The following is a 23,677-nucleotide window of genomic DNA, read 5'->3' as shown; positions in this document are numbered from 1 at the left end:
TGGCCCAGGGAAGCCAAAATATTGGACACCCCTGGTAAATCTCTGAATCAATTTTTGTCTGAATTATTGATGTCCTTGTTTTTCAACATAATAATGACTTGTATGTCAGCAAAAGCATTGATATAAAGAATTTCTTAAGAATGTTCTGGAATTTTCTTCCATTTCATTCTGCAAGTTTTGAAGTGCATGTGCAGAAAGCAACTACTTTGTCATGACTGAGCCTGGTCAATAGCTGTTATAAGACTCATTCTGATTTCAGAGTTGTTAAAATGAGGAAGAATGTGCATCTTAGAAATACTAAAATATGGGATAAGCCAAACGATTTCCTTTGTTTAGTAAAGGAACATTTAGTATTATTATATTATTGAGCTTTGATGTGTTATATGGAAGAGAAGCAGCAGAAATTCTAAAAGTCCACTGAAAATATGTATTTTCTCCTTTTAACTGGTATCTATATATTATATATGTTTTATTGATGGGATGCCTATTTTATTTAACCATGCTGAAATTTAAGAATATTTTGTTATCTGACTATTGATAGGTATAAATTTGCCTAGAATAATTTAATAGAGAGAGCAAAACCTCCACGAATGTTCACCGTAAAATTTCTTTGAGAGTGTTCCAGTTGGTTATATGCTGAATACAATTTGAAATGCTGTATTTCACTGTGTGTTAATATCATGTTTCATTATTGATTCAGTGTGAACGGAAGATTTGTGAATGTGAGAAAGGAGATCCAGGTGATCCAGGGAATCCTGTGAGTATATTTCTACTTTAAACATAAGTCAGGAAGTCCTAGCAATGAGATAGCTCTATTCGCTCTTGAAAACGTCGGGGCTATTTTGAACTGTTGAAAAGCAATTGTTTGGAAATGGCAGCAAAAATGGAAATACTACTTCTTTATTTTATTTCTAAAGGGACACATTCTATCCTTAGAAATAAGCCTGGGATTTTGCTGACCTGAACTGAGGGCAGGCATGTTTTGAAGTTGTTTCCACAAAGGACACTGTGTCCCTCCTCATAAAATAATTGAAGCCAGAATTTCTTAATAGTGAAGTGAAAATACAGAAAAAGCTAACACAAATAATCAGTGCTTTAGGCAAAGCTATATCCCACTAGAAACACGAGGCACAAGCCTCTCTGGAAGTTAAATGTTGTCTTCACACAAATGCAGCAGTGCAGCAGCAACACCATGTGGACTCGTGGACAGGAAGCTGGTCAGGACTCTTTGGGAGATTATGATGAGTTCTGTGAAATGGAAGTAAACACATGGCAACCAAAAATAAATGGCAGGATTTACTATGATGATTCATTATTTGATAAGATAATATAGGATGGAGTGCTTCCCTTATATTTTGGCCTAATATCTGGTAGGTTTCATGTCTATACTGGGAGGGCATTTGAAATGACATCTAGATCACTGGAAATGCTGAGCATTTCTTTAACATTTATCTTCATAAAGCATCCATGTGTTCATTCAGTCTTCTATTTATTTGTGCAATTCCAAATATCATCCTTAGAGTTCAGAAGAAGCCCTATGGAGATTCTCACAAAATTCATGGGTAAAAATTTTCAACTAATGCTTGTATTTGGGGGTAGGAGGGGAATGTATACTGTGACTGTGTTAGAATATGACAAATTTCACCTTGAGACTTGGGTCCAAAGCCTACATTTTTCAAACCATCTAACCAATCAAGGGATCTTTTTCTCCCCAAATACAAAGTTAGATGCATTATATAATAATGGAGCAGCCAGTAGAGGCTGACTCTGGCTAAAGCAAAGATTTAGCCATCCCTTCCTATAAAGTCTTAGTTTATCCCCATTACACCAAGAGATGGCCAGGGTAAGGAATATTTCTTTATATTTTAAAATGAACAGTAAGGAAATTCACAATTGTTAAGCACCTGAGAATTTTAGTCACATTCTTGTCACATTTTAGTAGGGATAAGCCACAGAGTATGTTATTTAACATTTTTTGAGTACCCCCAACACCAGTTCTCAGAAAAGCAAGATTTTTGGTTAATTAGAAACAGGAAAACAAAATGCTTTTCTAGAAGAGGATTACAGAGCTTCTTTCTTCTATCTTTTGAGATTGTCACGTGTATATCAGAACCTCTTTGACCAAAGGCAAGGAAGCTGGCCTGGCTGCAAATCAAAATCACATTGAGATACTACCTCACACCAGTTAGAATGGTGATCATAAAAAAATCTGAAGACAACAGATGCTGGAGAGGATGTGGAGAAATAGGAACACTTTTACACTGTTGGTGGGAGTGTAAAGTAGTTCAACCATTGTGGAAGACAGTGTGGAGATTCCTCAAGGATCTAGAAATAGAAATTCCCTTTAACCCAGCAATCCCATTACTGGGTATATACCCAAAGGATTATAAATTGTTCTATTATAAAGACACATGCACACACATGTTCATAGTGGCACTGTTTACAATAGCAAAGACCTGGAACCAACTGAAATGCCCATCAATGTTAGACTGGACAAGGAAAATGTGGCACATACACACAATGCAATACTATGCAGCCATAAAAAACGATGAGTTTGTGTCCTTTGTAGGGACATGGGTGAATCTGGAAACCATCACTCTCAGCAAACTGACACAAGAACAGAAAATCAAGCACCGCCTGTTCTCACTCATAGATGGCTGTTGAACAGTGAGAATACGTGGACACAGAAAGGGGAGCATCACACACTGGGGTCCGTTTAGGGGTGCCTAGAGGAGGGACAGTGAGGGTGGGGAGGGATAACGTGGGAAGAAATGTCAGGTACAGGTGACGGGGGGATGGAAGCAGCAAACCGCCTTGCGATGAATGTACCTATACAACAGTCCTGCATGATCTGCACATGTACCCCAGAAGCTAAAGTAAAAAAAAAAAAAAAAAAGTGAGTGACAGAAGGGAATTGTAGAAGTGGCCCACAATGAAGAGAGGTTGGGAACAACTCCGACCCTTTGGCCTGTTGCAGCTGCTCTTTTAAATCTTTGCATGAGTTTGATTTTGTTTGCAAAACTGCCAAGAAGTAATTGTTTTGGGAAGAAGTAATTGGTGGTAAGAGCGAAACATTATTCTGTTTTGAGCAAATCTAGAAAATCTGCCAACTGAAGACAGTGGTTTTCTTGTGTAGAAAAAGGGAGAAGAGAGTTGAATCTTGGCTTGGCAGGTAAAGATTTTACAATTTTCCCTCATTCTAGGAGACAAAGCTCATCAGAAATTACTATAAAGTATAGAAAACAATAGAATGCCTACTTAAAAATAATATTTTTTTCCTTTGCCTTCAGGGTACACATGGAAACCCAGGTATCAAAGGTGAGCGAGGACCAAAAGGAAACCCGGTAAATGAATAAACAGTTTTTCTTTAAACCAGCATATTTTCTTCTAGATTTATTTTTAAAAAAACAACTATTTTAAAAATAAAAAGAATTGTAGTATATGGCAAAAATCTGACAATTTTTGTGAAGAATACAGGATATCCACTTCCTATATTATCTATCTTGTTTCTATTAGCTTGAATTCACAAATTCTGATTAACATATGAATATTTTAGTCAGTAAATTTAGGAAACCTAGGGACATTGAATAAGCAGAAACTAGTACTTAAATGATAGCAGCCCATCTTATTTAGGACAATGTTTAATGAACTTATAATATATGTACCATATCAAATTGACATTGGCACTTGTGTTTTTAATGGGTCTACTTTTAATGAATAACTAACTGTCAATAATAATAGAAAAACCACCAGATGTTTTCTCACTCCCAGAGCATCTTCAAGGACTTCATCAATTCCTTTTCTCTGTGTACCTATCAAAAAAAAAAAAAAAAAAATCCTAGGCATTTAAAGAAAATATTCACCTGTTCAGATCATTGGTAGGATTTTGGTTCCCAGTTCAAGAACAACAGCAGGAATCACAAAGAGAAAATCATATATAACTATGTGAAAATTTAAGATAAAATTCTGCGTAATGAAAAAATAGTAATTAAAGGGAGTGATATGCTTTGGTTGTGACCCTACCCAAACTTCATCTTAAATTGTATGTAGCTCCCATAATTCCCACATGTGGTGGGAGAGACCAGTGGGAGGTAATTGAATCGTGGAGACGGGTCTTTCCCATGCTGTTCTTGTGATAGTGAGCAAGTCTCATGTGATCTGATGGTTTTAGAAGGGGAAGTTCCCCTACACAAGCTCTCTTGCTTGTTGCCATGTAAGATGTGGCTTTGTTCCTCCTTTACCTTCTGCCATGATTGTGAGGCCTCCCCAGCACTGTGAAACTGTGAGTCCACTAAACATATTTCCTTTATAAACTACCCAGGTGTGTCTTTATTAGCAGCATGAGAACAGACTAATATGGGGAGAGGATATTAAAGAAATAAAAATATCAGGGAATATTTGCATCATATATAATGGACTTTGGGTTAATTTCTATAGTCATTGAGTTAATTTCTGAACAGAATTTTCAAGAGAGGAAACAAAACTAGTAAAGAAAAAAGTTAAAGCACATTTAATTTCATTAGGTAATAAAAGAAATTTAAATAGAGAGAATGAGGTATACTTTAGTAGTAATGCTTACATTTTAGGAACTTTGGAATCTTCTGGATTTCTAGTTCAGATTGTTTTTGTGTGTATTTTGAAGTTTTAAAATATTTCTTTCATTATAGCAATTAACAAAGCAATATTAAAACAATAATAACTAGAGATAGCAATGTGGCAGTGAAACTGGTTTGCTTTTCATTGCAGGGATCTTGACACAAATATTTTGGGAGCAATTAGGCAAAACGTAAGAGGTACTCAAATACTGACAAAGATAACTATTAAATTAAAAGTCAACTCAAAAATTAACTCTAAAATAGCTCTATTTCTTAGAAAATTTTTAGGGAGGTAGTGAAAAAAATCATTAAGTGAAATGCATAAAAGTATTTTTGGCAATTGTCTGCTTGTCAAAGAAAGGGAATATAGCATCCTTGGATAGTTTTACAATATACACACACATGCACACCCAAACAACCCTACACTCACTCATCTTATATACATCCAAACTGATGCCATCATGCCTTTTTTTTGTTGGGTTAAATACCTGTTATAAGTGTATGTTCACATTTTATTTATTTGGTTTATAATTTTGTGCTACATAATATATTTTCTTAAGTCTTACTGAAATCAAGCAATCACTCTTGAGGACATTTTGGAAAACATTCCAAAGCCCCTTAGAGAAAAGGCAGAGTGACTGGCTACAAGTGAATGTAGTGCTGTATTTGAGAACAACAGCTGTGTTGTTCAACCAGGATGTGGCGTAAGCTGTGAAAATGTACCTGGATCCTGCACCCTACACGTCTGGCTTCACTCCAAAGGGCAAAGTTTATCTGAGTTGCTATTTTTTTTTGCCTAGATTGCATGGTGAAAATGTCAATGGGCAAGGCTAAAGATGTTTCCTAATTGGGTTAAGCTATTAATCTGGAACTTCTGTATAATGCATTTTATTGAGCAATCAGTCACTCTGCAGGGCTGTGGAATTTTGACTGTTTTTTGTTTGTCATAGGGCGATGCTCAAAAAGGAGAAGCTGGAGAAAGAGGTCCAGGGGTAGGTATACAACTGGAATGCCTTCCTAAGAAAATGATCCTAGGTTGCTGACCGTTTCGAGCCCTGTAGTGCAAGTGCAAAAGTGATTTCTATCTACCTTGTGCTCTTGATGGCTCAGGAAGGCAATCAGAAAGATCTGATTTTAGAAGTGGAAATGTGGGGGAGAAAATAGCTCAACAGGAGTGAAAGTGGGAGCAGGAGTGTTTAACCCTATCAAATTATGATGCTTAATTTGACTTTGGTGAAAGGTTCCAATGAGAAAAGTATTTGCTTTATTTCTTATTTTTTTATGATAAAGAATAAGTTATAATTTCAGGAGCATAAGAACTACGTGGTCTAAACTATACTTTTGTTAATCTAATTCTGCAGACATAATAAAATTTATCACTCTATTTGATTTCTTATCCCCCAAATTAGAAGATAGTGCCCAATAACTAATTACAGTATGTTTCTTATTTTGGACTTTTCTGGGCATTGCTGTTAAGTGTAGCAAATAGCAGAGATGTGTACAGTGAATAAAACAAAGACCGTAAGACATTGGCCCTCTCTGCTTGTCCGCCCTGAACTCAGACCCAGAGATGTTACAAACTATTCTCTGGGCATTTTTAATCCACTTCATAAAAAATCTGATAGAAAGTTTGATAATGTCAACAAAAACTCAGTCTTAAATTTGTGTTATTCATTCAGGAAACATTTCTTAGGTATCTTCTACATATAAAGTATATAAGTATGTGAAAATAAAACTAAAAACACTTATATTTTTAAAAAGCTTATTATCTTATAGGAGACAATTCTACTTTTATCTTCTATTCCTCAGTGACCACATATTTGGAAGTTTTATTTCCTTCATGAAGTTTCCTTTTGTTAAAAAAAAAAAAAAAAAAAAAAGTCAGGCCAGGCACAGTGATTCATACCTGTAATACCAGCACTTTGGGAGGCCTAGGTGGCAAGATCACTTGAGGCCACTAGTTCGAGACCAGCCTGGGCAACATAGTGAGACCCTTTCTCTACAAATAAATAAATAATACTATTAATAAAAAAGTCATACATAGAATGAAATTTTGTAGTCTGATTCACATGTAACTGCAATAATAGCTTATTTATTAAATAGGTTTATTCAGTTCTCTAAGTACATATGACAATTCTATTTCCATACTTTAAAAATATAGCTGTATGAAAAAGGTAAAAAATTCCATTTGAAGAGGACTTGCTCCTGCAGAGAACTGGTAATTTCCCAGGCCAAATAATATTCACTATTGTGAATATTCTTAAAGGGCCATGGGCAGTAGTGACACAATGGAAAAGACTATACAGGATTCCCAAGTGTGACACACAGAAGACAGGAGAAGTGCTGGCCCCTTATTTAGTGTGAGATAAAAGACAGTAGCTTAAAGTCTGATTAGGGCTGATAAAGGACCCTTTTATTTCCTTGATGTTTTATATTTTAGACTGAATTTGAAAGGAGGACCATAATGGATACAAATATTTACACACATTTTAAAGGCCATTATCTCAGCTCATTCTCAAAGCCAGTTTCTTTAAGAGTCGCTGTGAAACATTCTTAGTTGCAATAGTTCATAGTTTAAAAGGCAGTATAACAATTTTGAAGGAAGGCCATCACTTCTACAGTGACTTTCAGTGTACATTGTCTCCTCCAGTTTTGGCCTAAGGATAACAAATTGGATATGAAAAAAAATCTGAATCTGAGAATAAAATGTGATAAAGACGAAAAACAGATTCTTTCCTTCTCCTCAGTAAATGCACATTTCTCCAAGCACAAAGAGAAGTGAAACAGTTTACATTTCTGTGGTTTAGTTTTCCAGACTGTATAGATGTGTTTTTGTTATACCTTGTAATTGAAAAATGCCTAATTCTTATTCTAATTCTGCCTTAGACTATCATATTTTACTTTTTCTTTTCTTTTTAAATTAGGGAATTCCTGGGTACAAGGGTGACAAGGTAAGTTGGTAACAACCAATAGATAGACCAGAATTTCAAAAAGAAAAACTTCTGTTCATAAGTGTACTTATGAACTTAATGAAAGTTATTTTATTTATTTTTGTAAGTCTGGATTCCCTCTTTCCTGAGTTAACATAAAATAATAATAGAACTTAACATATGGATGTGTGTTATAAGGGATGGAGGGTACCATAAGATTCCTAAGATTAGAATCCAGCCTCCTTCAGCTTTGCAAACATGAATTATTTTACTAGAGAACCCCAATTTATTAGCCATGCAGCACAGGTATGCAGGCTAAATGTTTATTTATACAAACAGATTCAGCAATACTCCAAGTAGGTTTCTCCCTTGGAGCTTAACTTCCTATGAAAACCTAGACACCAAACCCTCTCCCAGGGGAAAGAGAGGATTTATCCTGGTTAAGCAGTGAAAAGCCACTGACTTCACTGATTCAGGCAACTGGGTAGAGCTTGCAGGGGTAAATTTGGCAAACAAGCAAACAAAAGGTATGGGTTGGTAGATGGTTTGATGATTATTTGTAAGTTACAAGGTAGGATACCAAACTGCTTTAAAAGGGATTAACAAGTTGTACTGGGGCTCAGGAACCTCTGAGAGTGCTCACTGGTTCATTGATAAGTCTGTCCCACAGCTTTCTTTATTATCAGATTGTCTATCTGAAATCAGAATATGCACCTATCATCCATCCCATCCTACAGGGCTACAACCCTCAGGCATGGGAAAGAGGCTGGAACTTTTGAGGGTCCATCTCTGGGTCTCCTCTGGACTCCCTACTTCTCATGGAGCCAGGAGTCTGCAGGAGGTCTGTGCTTCCTTCTCCTGGATCATGCATTGGGTAGCCAAGACCCCAGAAGGCCTGTTCCTGGGAGGGCATACAAAAACCTCCTTTCTATATCCGTCTTTTTCCTAGGCTGAAGGCAAGCCACATGGTAGCTGTTGGGGCAGGAGAGGTCATGCAGGGGGCTTTGTTGTGCTGCCCAGGGCATCTTCACGTGTGTGTTCATGCTCTTCTTGCTGTGGAAGGAGTTGGAGGTAGGAAGTGAAGTGGGGGCCAGGGTGCAGGGGGCTGTGTCTGGCAAGGACCTCTGAGGAATTCACAAGTCTTTTAATTCTTTATTCCTTTTGAATACACATTTATTAGAGAAGGAAGCCAGAACATTATTAGTTATCACTTTCAACTATTTAGACACATGATATGTGGGCTTCCACTTACACTCTTTATTTTTTATTTTATTTTTTTAAATTGTACTTTAGGTTCTGGGTACATGTGCAGATCATGTAGGATTGTTGCATAGGTACACACATGGCAATGTGGTTTGCTGCCTCCATGCCCCCATCACCTACATCTGGCATTTCTCCCCATGTTATCCCTCCCCAACCTCCCCACCACCACTGGCCTTCCCTTGGTGCCCCCCAACATACCTCAGTGTGTGATGCTCCCCTCCCTGTGTCCATGTGTTCTCATTGTTCATCATCCGCCTATGAGTGAGAACATGTGGTGTTTGATTTTCTGTTCTTGTGTCAGTTTGCTGAGAATGATGGTTTCCAGATTCACCCATGTCCCTACAAAGGACACAAACTCATCATTTTTTATGGCTGCATAGTATTCCATGGTGTGTATGTACCACATTTTCCTTGCCCAGTCTATCATTGATGGGCATTTGGGTTGGTTCCAGGTCTTTGCTATTGTAAACAGTGCCACTATGAACATGTGTGTGCATGTGTCTTTATAATAGAACAATTTATAATCCTTTGGGTATATACCCAGTAATGGGATTGCTGGGTCAAATGGAATTTCTGTTTCTAGATCCTTGAGGAATCTCCACACTGTCTTCCACAATGGTTGAACTACTTTACACTCCCACCAACAGTGTAAAAGTGTTCCTATTTCTCCACATCCTTTCCAGCATCTGTTGTCTCCAGATTTTTTTATGATCGCTATTCTAACTGGTGTGAGGTTGTATCTCAATGTGGTTTTGATTTGCATTTCTCTAATAGTCAGTGATGATGAGTATTTTTTTGTATGTTTGTTGGCCTCATATGGTCTTCTTTTGAAAAGTGTCTGTTCATATCGTTTGCCCCCTTTTGGATGGGTTTGTTTTTTTCTTGTAAACCTGTTTTAGATTCTGGATATCAGCCCTTTGTCTGATGGGTAGATTGCAAAAAAATTTTTCCCATTCTGTTGCTTGCCGGTTCATTCTAATGATTGTTTCTTTTGCTGTACAGAAGCTCTGGAGTTTAATTAGTTCTCATTTGTCTATTTTGGCTTTTGTTGCCAATGCTTTTGGTGTTTTAGTCATGAAGTCCTTGCCTATGCCTATATCCTGAATGGTTTTGCCTAGGTTTTCTTCTAGGGTTTTTATGGTGTTAGGTCTTATGTTTAAGTCTTTAATCCATCTGGAGTTAATTTTAGTGTAAGGTATCAGGAAGGGGTCCAGTTTCTGCTTTCTGCACACTGCTAGCCAGTTTTCCCAACACCATTTATTGAACAGGGAATCCTTTCCCCATTGCTTGTTTTTGTTGGGTTTGTCAAATATCAGATGGTTGTACATGTGTGCTGTTTATCGTTTATATATTGTGATATACCCTATATATCTGTTTCGATACGAGTACCATTCTGTTTTGATTACTGTAGCCTTGTAGTTTGAAATCACGTAGCATGATTCTTCTGGTTTTTTTCTTTTTGCTTAGGATTGTCTTGGCTATGCAGGCTCTCTTTTGGTTCCATATGAAGTTTAAGGTGGTTTTTTCCAGTTCTGTGAAGAAGGTCATTGGTAGCTTAATGGGGATAGCATTGAATCTGTAAATTACTTTGGGCAGTATGGCCATTTTCACGATATTGATTCTTCCTAACCATGAGCATGGAATGTTTCTCCATCTGTTTGTGTCCTCTCTTATTTCCTTAAGCAGTGATTTGTAGTTCTCCTTGAAGAGGTTCTTTACATCCTTTGTTACTTGTATTCCTCGGTATTTTATTCTCTTTGCAGCAATTGTGAGTGGGAGTTTGCTCATGATTTCTCTCTCTGTTAGTCTGTTATTGGTATATACAAATGCTTGTGATTTCTGCACATTGATTTTGTATCCCAAGACTTTGCTGAAGTTGCTTATCAGTTTAAGGAGATTCTAGGCTGAGATGATAGGGTCTTCTAAATGTACAATCATGTCGTCTGCAAATAGAGACAATTTGACTTCCTCTTTTCCTAATTGAATACCTTTATTTTTTTTCTTGCCTAATTGCTCTGGCTGGAACTTCTAATACTATGTTGAATAGGAGTAGTGAGAGAGAGAGCGCACCCTCGTCTAGTGCTGGATTTCAAAGGGAATGCTTCCAGTTTTTGCCTATTCAGTATAATATTGGCTGTAGGTTTGTGGTAAATAGCTTTTATTGTTTTGAGATATGTTCCTTCAATACCTAGTTTTTTGAGAGTTTTTAGCATAAAGGCTATTGAATTTTGTTGAAGGCCTTCTCTGCATCTATTGAGATAATCATGTGGTTTTTGTCTTTGGTTCTGTTTATGTGGTGGATTACGTTTATAGACTTGCCTATGTTGAACCAGACTTGCATCCCTGGCATGAAGCCTACTTGATCATGATGGATAAGGTTTTTGATGTGCTGTTGCATTAGGTATGCCAGTATTTTATTTAAGATGTTTACATCTATGTTCATCATGGGTATTGGCCTAAAGTTTTCCTCTTTTGTTGAGTCTCTGCCAGGTTTTGGTATCAGGATGATGTTGGTCTCATAAAATGATTTGAGAAGGATTCCCTCTTTCTGGATAGTTTGGAATAGTTTCAGAAGGAATGGTACCAGCTCCTCTTTGTACGTCTGGTAGAATTCAGCTGGGAAACCGTCTGGACCTAGATTTTTTTTATTGGTAGGCTATTAATTGCTGCCTTAACTTTAGCCCTTGTTATTGGTCTATTCAAGGTTTCGAATTCTTCCTGATTTAGTCTTGGGAGGGTGCAAGTGTCTGGGAATTTATCCATTTCTTCCAGGTTTACTGGTTTATGTGCATAGAGTTGTTTGTAGTAATTTCTGATTGTAGTTTGTATTTCTGTGGAATCAGTGGTTACATACCCTTTATCATTTTTTATTGCATCTATTTGATTCTTCTCCCTTTTCTATTAATCTGGTTAGTGGTCTGTCTATTTTGTTGATCTTTTCAAAAAACCAGCTCCTGGATTTATTGATTTTTTTGAAGGATTTTTTTTGTGTGTGTCTCTGTCTCCTTCAGTTCTGCTCTGATCTTAGTTATTTCTTGTCTTCTGCTAGCTTTTGAGTTTTTTGGATCTTGCTCCTCTAGCTCTTTCAATTTTGATGATAGGGTATTGATTTTAGATCTTTCCTTGCTTCCCATGTGGGCATTCATTACTATAAATTTCCCTCTAGACACTGCTTTAAATGTGTCCCAGAGATTCTGGTATGTTGTATATTCATTCTCATTGGTTTCAAATAACATCTTTATTTCTGCCTTCATTTCATTGTTTATCCAGGTGACATTCAGGAGCCAGTTGTTCAGTTTCCATGAAGTTGTGCAGTTCTGAGTTAGTTTCTTAATCCTGAGTTCTAATTTGATTACCCTGTGGCCTGAGAGATTGTTTGTTATGATTTCCATTTTTTTTTTGCATTTGCTGAGGAGTGATTTACTTCCAATTATGTGGTCAATTTTAGAGTAGGTGCAGTGCGGTGCTGAGAAGAATGTATGTTCTGTGGATTTGGGGTGGAGAGTTTTGTAGATGTCTATTAGGTCTGCTTGGTCCAGATCTGAGTTCAAGTCCTGGATATCCTTGTTAATTTTCTGTCTCGATCTAATATTGACAATGGGGTGTTAAAGTCTCCCACTATTATTGTGTGGGAGTCTAAGTCTCTTTGTAGGTCATTAAGAACTTGCTTCATGTACCTGGGTGACTCTGTAATGGGTGTGTATATATTTAGGATAGTTAGCTCTCTTGACGCATTGATCCTTTTACCATTATGTAATGCCCTTCTTTGTCTCTTTTGATCTTTGTTGGTTTCAAGTCCATTTTATCAGAGACTAGGATTGCAACTCCTGCTTTTTTTTGCTCTCCATTTGCTTGATAAATCTTCCTCCATATCTTTATTTTGAGCCTATGTGTGTCCTTGCACATGAGATGGGTTTGCTGAATACAGCACACCAATGGGTCTTGACTTTTTATCCAATTTGCCAGTATGTGTCTTTTGATTGGGGCATTTAGCCAATTTACATTTAAGGTTAATATTGTTATGTGTAAATTTGATCCTGCCATTTTGATGCTAGCTGGATGTTTTGACTGTTAGTTTATGCATTTTTTGCATTGTGTCAATGGTCTTTACCATTTGGTACGTTTTTAGAGTGGCTGGTACTGGTTGTTCCTTTCCTTGTTTAGTGCTTCTTTCAGGAGCTCTTATAAGGCAGGCCTGGTAGTGACAAAATCTCTCAGCAATTGCTTGTCCATAAAGAATTTTATTTCTCCTGTGCTTATGAAGCTTAGTTTGACTGGATACAAAATTCTAGGTTGAAAGGTCTTTTCTTTAAGATGTTGTATATTGGCCCCCCACTCTCTTCTGGCTTGTAGGGTTTCTGCAGAGAGATCCACTGTGAGTCTGATGGGCTTCTCTTTGTGGGTAATCCGACCTTTTTCTCTGGCTGCTGTTAGCGTTTTTTCCTACATTTCAACCCTGGTGAATCTGAGGATTATGTGCCTTGGGGTTGCTCTTCTTGAGGAATATCTTTGTGGTGTTCTCCGTATTTCCTGGACTTGAATGGTGGCCTGACTTGCTAGGTTGGAGAAGTTCTCCTGGATAATTTCCTGAAGAGTGGTTTCCAGCTTGGATCCATTTTCTCTGTCACATTCAGGTACACCTATCAAGCGTAGATTAGGTCTTTTTACATAATCCCATATTTCTTGGAGGCTTTGTTCGTTTCTTTTCACTCTTTTTTCTCTATTCTTTCCTTCTCATTTTATTTCATTGATATACTTTCTTCTGCTTAGTTGATTCAGCTGTTGAAATTTGGATATGCTTCACGAAGTTCTTGTGCTGTGTTTTTCAGCTCCATTAAGTCATTTATATTCTTCTCTAAGCTGTTTATTCTAGTTGGCATCTCATGTAACCTTTCTTCTAGGTTCATAGTTTCTTTGCATTGGGTTAACACATGTTCTTTTAGTTCTGAGAAGTTTGTTATTACCCACATTCTGAAGCCTGTTTCTGTCAGTTCATCAGATTCATTCTCCTTGCTTCTTTGATCCCTAGCTAGTGAGGCGTTGTGATCCTTTGGAGGAGGAGAGGCGTTCTGGTTTTCGGTGTTTTCATCCTTTTTGCACTGGTTTCTTCCCATCTTACTAGCTTTATCTACCTGTGGTCTTTTGTAGTTGGTGTCTGTCAGATGGGGTCTCTGAGTTGACGTCCTTTTTGTTGATGATTAAGTGATTGCTTTCTGTTTTTTAGTTTTCCTTCTAATAGGCCGCTCTGCTGCAGGACTGCTGGAGGTCCACCGAGTACCCTGCTTGGCTGGGGATCCCCTATGGGAGCTGCAGAACAGTAAGGGTTGCTGCCAATTTCTTGTTCTGTTATATTTGTCTGAGAAGGGTACCTGCCAGATCTCAGCCTGAGCTCTCCTTTATGAGGTGTCTCTTTCGGTATATGGGGGTCAGGGAGCTGCTTGAGGAGACAGTCTGTCCCTTATAGGAGCTCAAGTTCTGTGCTGGCAGCTCTGCTGTTCCATGCAGAGCTGCTGGGCAGGTGCCTTTAAGTCTGCTGCAGTGGAACTCATAACCGCCTCTTTTTCCAGGTGCCATGTCCTACGAAGGTCAGCTATACTTATAGGTTCCTATCATGCTTCTGCCTTTTTTCAAAAATGCCCTGCCCCACACAGAGTAGTCTAGTCACAGTCTGCCAGCTGAGGCATTGCTGAGCTGCCGCAGGCCCTACCCAGCTGCTGTATGAACTGCCTCAGTAGTGGTGGACTGCCTTGGTAGTGGTGGTCACCCTTACCCCAACGGAGCTGGGCTGTCCTGGTTTTGGCTTGCTTGCTGGGAAACTCTCAATCCAGAGTGTTTCAGATTGCTTATTTTGTGGGGATAGTACCCGCCAAGCCAGATCGCCTGGCTCCCTGTCTCAGGACCCTCCCTTTCAGTTAAATGGTGGCTCTGTCTCTCAGGCGTTCTAGGCACCAGTTGAAACGGCTGCCCAGATTTGTGTGAGTTTCTGTGTACTAAGCCGTTACTGGCTGAAACCGCCATGCTGAAAATGGTGGTTTTCGGCCTGGAATCTCCTGGTCTGTGGGCAGTGAACATTTGTTTGGAAATGCAGTGGGCACTTACCCTCTGCGTTGTTCTTACTGGGAACTGCGCTCTGGAATTCTTCCTATTCAGCTATCTTGGATCCTTAGCCCTCCACTTACGCTCTTGCCCTGGGCCCTGCAAATATTAGGGGTGAGCCGGCATGTGAGCCAATAAATATACCCTAATCACTGGCAATGTCAGGCCTCCAAGGGGGAGAATATGAACAACCCCATGATACTGCACTTAGCAGTCTTAAGAACTTAGGTAACTCAATATATTGGAGTATCTGTTTCTTTGACTGGATGGAATAAAATTTTGTACAGGCCAGCCTAATTTACAGAGTGGTTGGAGAATCAAATAATGGGTGTACAATGTATTCTAAAATGTTGGCTTTTCTACAAATGTAAGTGCCATTATGAAGAGGAAAGGAACATATATTAATACAGGAAAGCTAAAAAATTTTCATGGTTGTAAAATTATCCTGTATATAGTTGAGGAAAATTATGGGTGGCCCCCTCCTCCATTTTGATTTATATAGTGAGGTAGTTATCAACACAAGGAAGCTTTATACATATATATTTTGAAAAGATTCATTTCACTGTCTCGAGAGTTATTGATTCACTGGAAGAGTTCTCACTTGGAAAATACAAGCTGTCAGAGCAAAGTGACCCTGAACCATCGACATTTAAACCAGAATTTCACTAGGAGCAGCAGCGTCAGAAAATAGAGGCTAAGAACAAAGCTGATCTGTTCATAGCTCTCTGAAATACTCACTCTCTGAAACTATGTAATTTTGGCCATTCCACAGGGATTAATGAGCCCAACAAAAAGGAAAATGCCTTTGCAGAGGCAAATAACATGAATACAATATTTTCATTGATGGAAATCAGCCCCCCTCCCCACCAAAAACAAATGCAGTTCCTCAGGCCTCTATAGCTAACAAATCTGTCTGGACAAATGGAATGTGAATTCTAGCCAAAAACATTTTGAGTGTATTTATGGTACTTTTCTGTTTTATATTTTGGTGGTTGACTCATTTTATCCCATCCAACATTATTAAATTAATTGCTTTCTAATTGATTCTTCAAAAGTGATTTTCCATTTGCATTCAGAAATAAACGTTCAACTTGTTCTAAGTGAAAGCTCAGTTTTTCCTGGGTCAGTTTGACTCACAAAAGGATGTGAGAGAAAACAGATTGCTTTTGATCAGAGGCATAGCTGCCTCTAAGGGTCACACCTCCCTCTTTCCTGCTCCTGATGCCTGCAAGAGCCCAGGCAGTACCCCAGGCAGAAATGTCAGGTTAATGGAAAGTTACTTGCAGCCTATGACAGTGTGCCTTGTTCAGCTACAGGTGACTGATAAGAACATGGACTTGAGAGCCTAACAGACTCAAGCCTGTGGTCATGAACAAACTAATCTCTCTGAGCCTCATTTTGCTTATCTGTGAGTGGAGATATACCTCAAAACGCTGCTATGGGGATTAGCAATAATGTAAATGTTATGACGTGTACTTTGCATTAATAAGTGGAAGTTACAATTGTGATTTCCCTTCTTAGAGCACTGCTATGTTGTTAAAAGTTCAGCTGATATTTATTTTTCATAGCAAGACTTCCTGGATAAAGAAGTAGTGCCTTGATTTATATTTGAATGTAATTTCCTTATGTCATTGTGTAGTGGCACTTCCAGTAACATGCCCTAGAGCAGTAGAGGCAGAATAAAGCAGCAACAGCAGCAGCAGCAGAAGCTAGTGGTGAGAGCACTGGACTAGGAGTCATTGGGTAGCCTGTGCATTTAAGTAAATCATTTAACATTTCCAATTGTGTTTCCTTATCTTGAAAATGAGAATCGAATTGAGGCTCAAAATAAAGATATATGTATATATATATATATATATAGGCATTTTGAAAACTCTAAAGTGATTTATAAACGAGATAATTCTATGATTATAAAACTTTAGTCATTTTTCTGTCACCTTTTAATTCTAATTATTAGATGTCTCAAAAGTCTGACAGGGATTGGTATTCAGAGGTCCCAATTCTCATTCTATTTGAGCAAACTACCTTTTAAAAATATTTTTTTTATTTAAAAATTTTAATTGACAAATCTAAAAAGTTCATATTTATTACATTGTATAAAATATGATTTGATAAGCATATATGTTGTAAAATGGCTAACTCGAGCTAATTAACATATGCATCACCTCACATAATGATCAATTTTTGTGGTGAGAATGCTTAAAATCTACCCTTTTAGTGATTTTCAATACAAGACATGTTATTAACAATACCCATCATGTTGTACAACAGATCTCTTGAACTTACTGCTCCTATCTAAGTTTTGTATCTTTTGACCAACATTTCCCAAGTTTCCACACATTATCCCTGGTAACCACCCTTCAACTCTGTGCTTCTGTGAGTTCAACGTTTTTAGATCTCACATTTAAGTGAGATTATGCCATATTTGTCTTTCTGTTCCTGGCTTATTTCATTTAACATGATGTCATCCAGGTTCAGATTCATCTATATTGTTACAAATGACAGGATTTCCTTTGTAAAGGCTGAATAATATTCCATTGTATACCACACTCTCTTTACTTAAACTTCTTAATTACAAATTTTTAGTCTATAAAATTATATTAACATTTATCTCAGATAGTTAATGTCAGATTAACTGAGATGCAATGTTTATGATAAACTATCACTAATAAACTCGAAAGCACAACTCAAATGTTGTTGTTTTTTTTTTTTTTTTTTTTTTTTTGCAATATTCCAGGGCAGACAGGGCAGTAGAGCATAATGAAAAATCTATAGCATGCTTGCTTCCAAGCCCCACTCTCCCATAGTAGACCTTGCTAACTAATTATGGCACCTGTTCCCACCAACTCACAATGCAATCTCATCTCAGATCCTTTCTCTCACAGTTCTCCAGGTGAACCCTACTAGGTGATCAAGGTTGGTGTCAGGCTGAAGCATGGTGTTCTTAAAATATAGGAATTCTGAGTTAGAATATCTGGGTTCAGACCCTGATTTTTTACTTACTAGCTACTTGATAGAGGGAAATTATCTTGTTGAGTTTAAATGTTCTCAACTATAAAATAAGAATGATAAAGCTGATCTCCTTGGGCTGTTATGTGGATTCAATTAAACCATGTATGCAAGGGACATCTAATATGTGGTTAGACGTTAGGTTTCTTTTCTTCTAGTTTTGTCCATTTCTTAAAAATGTCAACCCTTATTACATTGTTGCTGATGTGTTCCTGTCAAGTTAAGGATGGCTCGTGGGTAAAAATCATCAGATTTCCATGCGCATACAACCCACAGTATTGAAGCTAAAATTGTGTAGAAACCAACAGAGTGCTTATGTTACAAGAGTCTGCTGGGAATTAAAAAAAAAAAAACCCAAACATTTTTAATACTGAATGATTACAAGTGTTTTCTTATTTATTTCACTTATTTATTTTTTAGGGTGAACGTGGGGAATGTGGTAAACCAGGAATAAAAGGTGACAAAGTAAGGAACATGTTTTTAAAATGCTTACAGCTGTGATCCCTTTTGGGTTGTGTTTCCTTAAGGGGAAATTCCTGTGCTGAATTATGGTGATCTCACTACTAAGTTGGAATCAATGGCTCAATTTTTCACATCTGTAAAACGTGGTAGAAAACAAAGTGATGCCTAACTCAAAAATGGAGCCCCCAAATGCCTTTCTTATGGGCCATTAAGACTTTGTGATACCCTAACCTTGGAGGCCACACCTACTGAATGTTATGGTGAAAAGAATTATTTAACCAGGAAAGTTAATTCAAGCTGCAGTTCAGTCAGAGTAGAATTGCTTTCCAGATGTGAACACTGAGAATAGGCACTTTCCAAAAGAGTGTGAAGAACTCTGAAATAAGTCAGTGAAATAGTTATAAACAGTGTAGTGCAACTAGACATAGAGATTTGGAATTTTGAAAATGTAGACATAGACAATTAGATAGATATTCACATTTATTTAAAAAATAAATATAGGCCGGGCACAGTGGCTCATGGCTGTAATCCCAGCACTTTGGGAGGCCTAGATGGGTGGATCACCTGAAATCAGGAGTTCGAGACCAGCCTGACCAACATGGTGAAACCCCATCTCTACCAAAAATACAAAAATTAGCTGGGCATGGTGGCATGTTCCTATAGTCCCAGCTACTCGGGAGGCTGAGAGAGGAGAATTGCTTGAACCCGGGAGGCAGAGGTTGCAGTGAGCTGAGATTGTGCCACTGCACTCCAGCCTGGGTGACAGAGTGAGACTCCATCTCACAAAAAAAGAAAAAAAAAAGCACTTAAATTTGGAAATAGTATTGAGTATGTTAAAGAGTTCCTCAAAAGGCCAAATATATACAGAGATTATATCTGAAACATAATGTCAAAGGGTCCAAAAAAATACAGCCAAAAATAAATAGTTTTCATTACAGTTAAGAACTATTAACATCATGCCACCAAGATACCAAACTTTTTCAGTTTCTATGTTATAATTCTGGAATGGCGTCAAGGAGAGAAAATGAGGCAGAAAATTAGGAGAAGAGGGGGAGATAAGGACATTGGCTCATGGAACTAAACACTTTAAATAGATTGAGACTTTCTGAATGCTTTTAAACTACTGTAGAGCTAAAGTTCAGATGAATCTGCAAAATGTAGGCTTGGTAATTATCTCTGGTCAAAATGGGAAATGGGAAAATAAATAGATTTTTTGCTGGGATATAATTGAACATGTAAGATGTCCTTGGATACTGGAAATACAGAAAAAGGACACACATAGAATAGAATAGAAATTAAAGTCAAACAATACCTGGGAAAACTAGATGAAATAAAAATGGTTGACAAAGGATATCATATTTCATTTACTAAGATATCAGGGATTATTCAATGTCCCATTATTTTCCATGCCAAAAATAAAGAAAAAAAACCCCACTGACAATTATAAATGTAAGGTGCAATTTATTGTAAAATATACCCCAATCTCAGAGATATAAAAACATGAAAGGCCAGGCACAGTGGCTCACACCTGTAATCCCAGCACTTTGGGAGGCTGAGGCAGATGGATCACCTGAGGTCAGGTGTTCGAGACCAGCCTGATCAACATGGTGAAACCATGATCTACTAAAAATACAGAAATTAGCTGGGCATGGTTGTGTGCGCCTATAATCCCAGCTATTAAGGAGGCTAAGGCAGGAGAATCACTTGAACCCGGCAGGTGGAGGTTGCTGTGAGCCAAGATCACACCACTGTACTCCAGCCTGGGTGACAGAGTGAGACTCTGTCCCAAAAAAAAAAAGGAAAAAAAAGTGAAAAAATATGTCTTAGAGCCAATGATATATAGTGTCCTTGACACTAAAAATACAAAAATTAGCTGGGCGTGGTGGCGCACACCTAGCATCTCAGCTACTCAGGAGGCTGGGGCAGGAGAATTGCTTGAACCCAGGAGGCAGAGGTTGCAGTGAGCCGATTGTGCCATTGCACTCCAGCATGGGTGACAGAGTAAGACTCCATATCAAAAACAAAACAAAAACAACAACAAACAACAAAATAATATCTCACCAGTGTGGGCAACTTGGGAGGCTAAGGTGAGAGGATTCCTTGAGCTTGGGAGGTAGAGGCTGCAGTGAGCTACTCCACCCTGGGCAACAGAGCAAGACCCTGTCTCAGAAAAAACCCCAAAAACAAAAAACAACAACGAAAACCAAACGCACAAAAGTATTATGTCACCTATAAAATTAGCAAACAGGAAGTACTGTATAATACTAATTGTTGATGGGGAGCCTGTAAGATGAAGATACACTCTCTCATACTCAGGGAGTGGGAATGATCAACAAACAAACTTCATGGAGGAAGTGTCCCTCTCTTTATTTCTACACATGGCCTGGGAGACAAAGGAGAGCCAGCAAACCTTAAATCTGCTTATAGTCTCTGCTTCTGTCATCCCCTTCTAGGAGACTATTTTTAGGAGTGAATCAGAAAGTGGACAGGGATTTATACATAAAGATGTTCGTTATAATATTACTTGGGTCAAAACTAGGGAAATTAGTAAATAAATTATGGTAGTTCCCTGTTCTTGAATATTTTGTTTACTCTGAGTTTTTAATGACATGGAAAAGTATTTTTGATACAGCGTAAGGCCAAATAGGTAGGACACAAAATCAGACATATACTTTGATCACATTATTTGAAGAGAAATCTATTGGGAATAAAACTGGAGGAAATATGCCAAAAATGTTAATGGTATTTGCCTCTGTGTGATTTTTCAAATTGTTTCTTTACATGTTTCTATAATTTTCAAAGTGTGTCAATTGTTAACAGTTTGATAAGCAAAAAAAAAAAAAAAAAAAGTGGAAATCTGGGGAAATTAGACTATGTTCTCCCTCATGAAATAAGATTTAAAGGATTTCCTGATTATGGGACAGAATGAAATATTTTCTATTAGAAGAGCATTGAATATAAACAGTGTTTTCCAAGTTCAGTGTCTTGAAGATGAGCCAAAGAGTGATCTAGATATCGTGGAAATGTACTACGTTATTAATTTAACTGACATTGCCCTGTTGGAAGGAAATAATATTCCAATAAGTTTATAGCCCTCCAAGGAATCTTAAAAAGTAATTTATTTACTCTAACCAAAATGACCAAACTGTCAATACATAAGCAAGGGAGTTACATCTAAAATTGTATTTTTGTGGAGTTTGTTTAGTGAAGGAAAGTTTTACACTTCTACTCCTTGGTTTGTTAATTAGGATTATTTCAAGTTATTGTCTTTGATGTTAAGATAACCAGGGAAGACAACAATTACAGAGAACACATTTCCTTCCCTCCTGCATGTTGAAGATGTGTATTTAGAGAGACTTATTTTCAATTTTATTTCACAGGGATCCCCAGGGCCATATGGAGCAAAGGGACCCAGAGGAATTCAGGTAAGGGGGTTAAAACCTAAGTCTGGATTAGGATCACCTGGGGAGATTTTAAACCACCCCCTTGCCCACTTGCACCCTCTGCCAATTAAATCAAAGTGTGTGGAGATTGAAGCCAGGCGTTAATATTTTTTAAGATCCCCAGATGATTCCAATGTGCAATAAATTTTGGAAATGCCTTCCCTAAAGTTTTCATTAAGTTAACTAAGACTCCCAGAGATAGATACCAACAGGCAAATATTAGTGAGTAGCTAACAGGGTGAAGTTAAAAAATTAAGAATCTGGAAAGACAGAGAAAGTCAAAGTGGTTAAAAGCAGGATGTAAGTATTTTTGCCTGCTACTATAGTGTAGTTCGAAAAGTTATATATTTTAATCTAAATCACAGTATTTATATTGTTCTATAACTACAGGTAATGTTCTATAATAGGGACTGATTCTCTAAGGCATTTAAGTTGGACATCCATAGATTTCAGAAAATAATTTGAATCTTTTTCTAGCCTAGGAACTTGTCTAGAGTTATAATGGTGATCTGTGTGAGGAGTTAATTTCAGTATTTCAAGAAGCCTACAGAAAATTATAATTTTACCCAGAATTTCCTAGACACCATCCAGTTAACCACTAACTTTTTGCTTTACTCTGGAAATGCCAGAGCCACGCAGTAATTCTGGTTATTACAGGTCCTTTGGAAGCTCTAACTTCAGTTACATATGCCTTAGATATTTTTAAAAAGAAGAGGTTTAATAGGTAAAATCTTTTTTAGAAAGAGTCAAGAACGTTGGAATAACATTGAAAATACAGGTTTATTAAATAAACATCTTGTTAATTAAATGTTTGCTCTTAGCATAAGTGCTATTTTAGAAGCTACTTATTTGACACAGAAATTTTATCTCATTCCATTTCTCAATTGAATGTGATTTCAATTTAGCTCTGAGTTACACAGTCTAATTTCTAACGCCAGGATCTACAGGGACCCTAAAGAATGATTCATTCCTGCTTGGCCTTTTGTACTCAGAACTAATTCTTTGTTTTCATCTTGGAGCAGGGAATCAGTGGACCTCCAGGAGATCCAGGCCCAAAGGGGTTTCAAGGCAATAAGGTAATCTTACCCTTTGGTTAAAGACAGGCCTTTCCCCTAGTGCACCATGGTAATGCATGTTTTATTAGGTAAAAGTCAATGGAATCTTTGAGGAAGTACCTTTGGAAATGCAGAATAACCTGCAGATAGGTACAGAGAATCAAGTCCAAGTGCATTCAGGAAGTCAGCAGCATACCTTTATCATTTATTATTATATTAATCAAATGGGGGCATTATTAACTATAAGCCATCATCTAGAATCTTGCCATGTTTGCTTTTTAATCCTGACCTTTATTTATTTTATGGCTTATTAGAAACAGAAAAGCAATAACTAGCGACACAATTCAAACCACTCACTCTATTTCCGAAATGTAATGTCATCTCAATATACAGTTTATAGGGGAAGGAAATTTACAATTGCTATATCAACAGAAATCAAGCTTTTTTAAATTATAGGGAAATCTCAGCCATCAGGACCATGCTTGTAATATCATTCCACAGAAAACCAGCCGAGACAGATAGGGAGGGGTTGAATATAAGCCATATAGAACAAAAAGATGCTGATAGGAGGGATCTTTAAAAAGCCTGGTTATAAGGCTCTCTTTTCCAATGAGGGTGACCATTAATTTGCTAAAACAAGCTTTTTAGTCCCTTTTTTAACTCTTCTAAATGTTTAGTAAATTTCACAGATATAGTAAATATCCAGTAAACAGTGTCGACTTAGTGATTTGAGTGGTATGGAATTTATGGCAGTAATAACAGCAGAAGATACTGTCCTCAACTTAACCTACAGAAAACCAGCTTTTTTTTTTTTTTTTTTTTTT

General features: G+C 37.5%; 1 protein-coding gene across 9 annotated transcripts in view; it reads left to right on the top strand.

Moving 5' to 3' along the window:
* COL28A1 (collagen type XXVIII alpha 1 chain) overlaps positions 1-23,677 on the top strand; it is a 207,356-nt gene that overhangs the window by 47,522 nt on the left and 136,157 nt on the right. For all 9 annotated transcript variants that reach the window (XM_037737295.1, XM_037737294.1, XM_037737293.1 and 6 more), the window contains 7 exons: positions 701-757; positions 3,291-3,344; positions 5,546-5,587; positions 7,520-7,546; positions 18,314-18,358; positions 21,736-21,780; positions 22,821-22,874. In XM_037737295.1, coding sequence (XP_037593223.1) covers positions 701-757; positions 3,291-3,344; positions 5,546-5,587; positions 7,520-7,546; positions 18,314-18,358; positions 21,736-21,780; positions 22,821-22,874 — 324 coding nt within the window. The remainder of the gene's footprint in view (positions 1-700; positions 758-3,290; positions 3,345-5,545; positions 5,588-7,519; positions 7,547-18,313; positions 18,359-21,735; positions 21,781-22,820; positions 22,875-23,677) is intronic.

The sequence above is a fragment of the Cebus imitator genome, unplaced genomic scaffold, assembly GCF_001604975.1.
Source record: "Cebus imitator isolate Cc_AM_T3 unplaced genomic scaffold, Cebus_imitator-1.0 Scaffold37, whole genome shotgun sequence".
Classification (NCBI taxonomy): domain Eukaryota; kingdom Metazoa; phylum Chordata; class Mammalia; order Primates; family Cebidae; genus Cebus; species Cebus imitator.
Note: the sequence above shows the minus strand (reverse complement) of the source record. Positions and strands in the feature narration are given on the sequence as shown.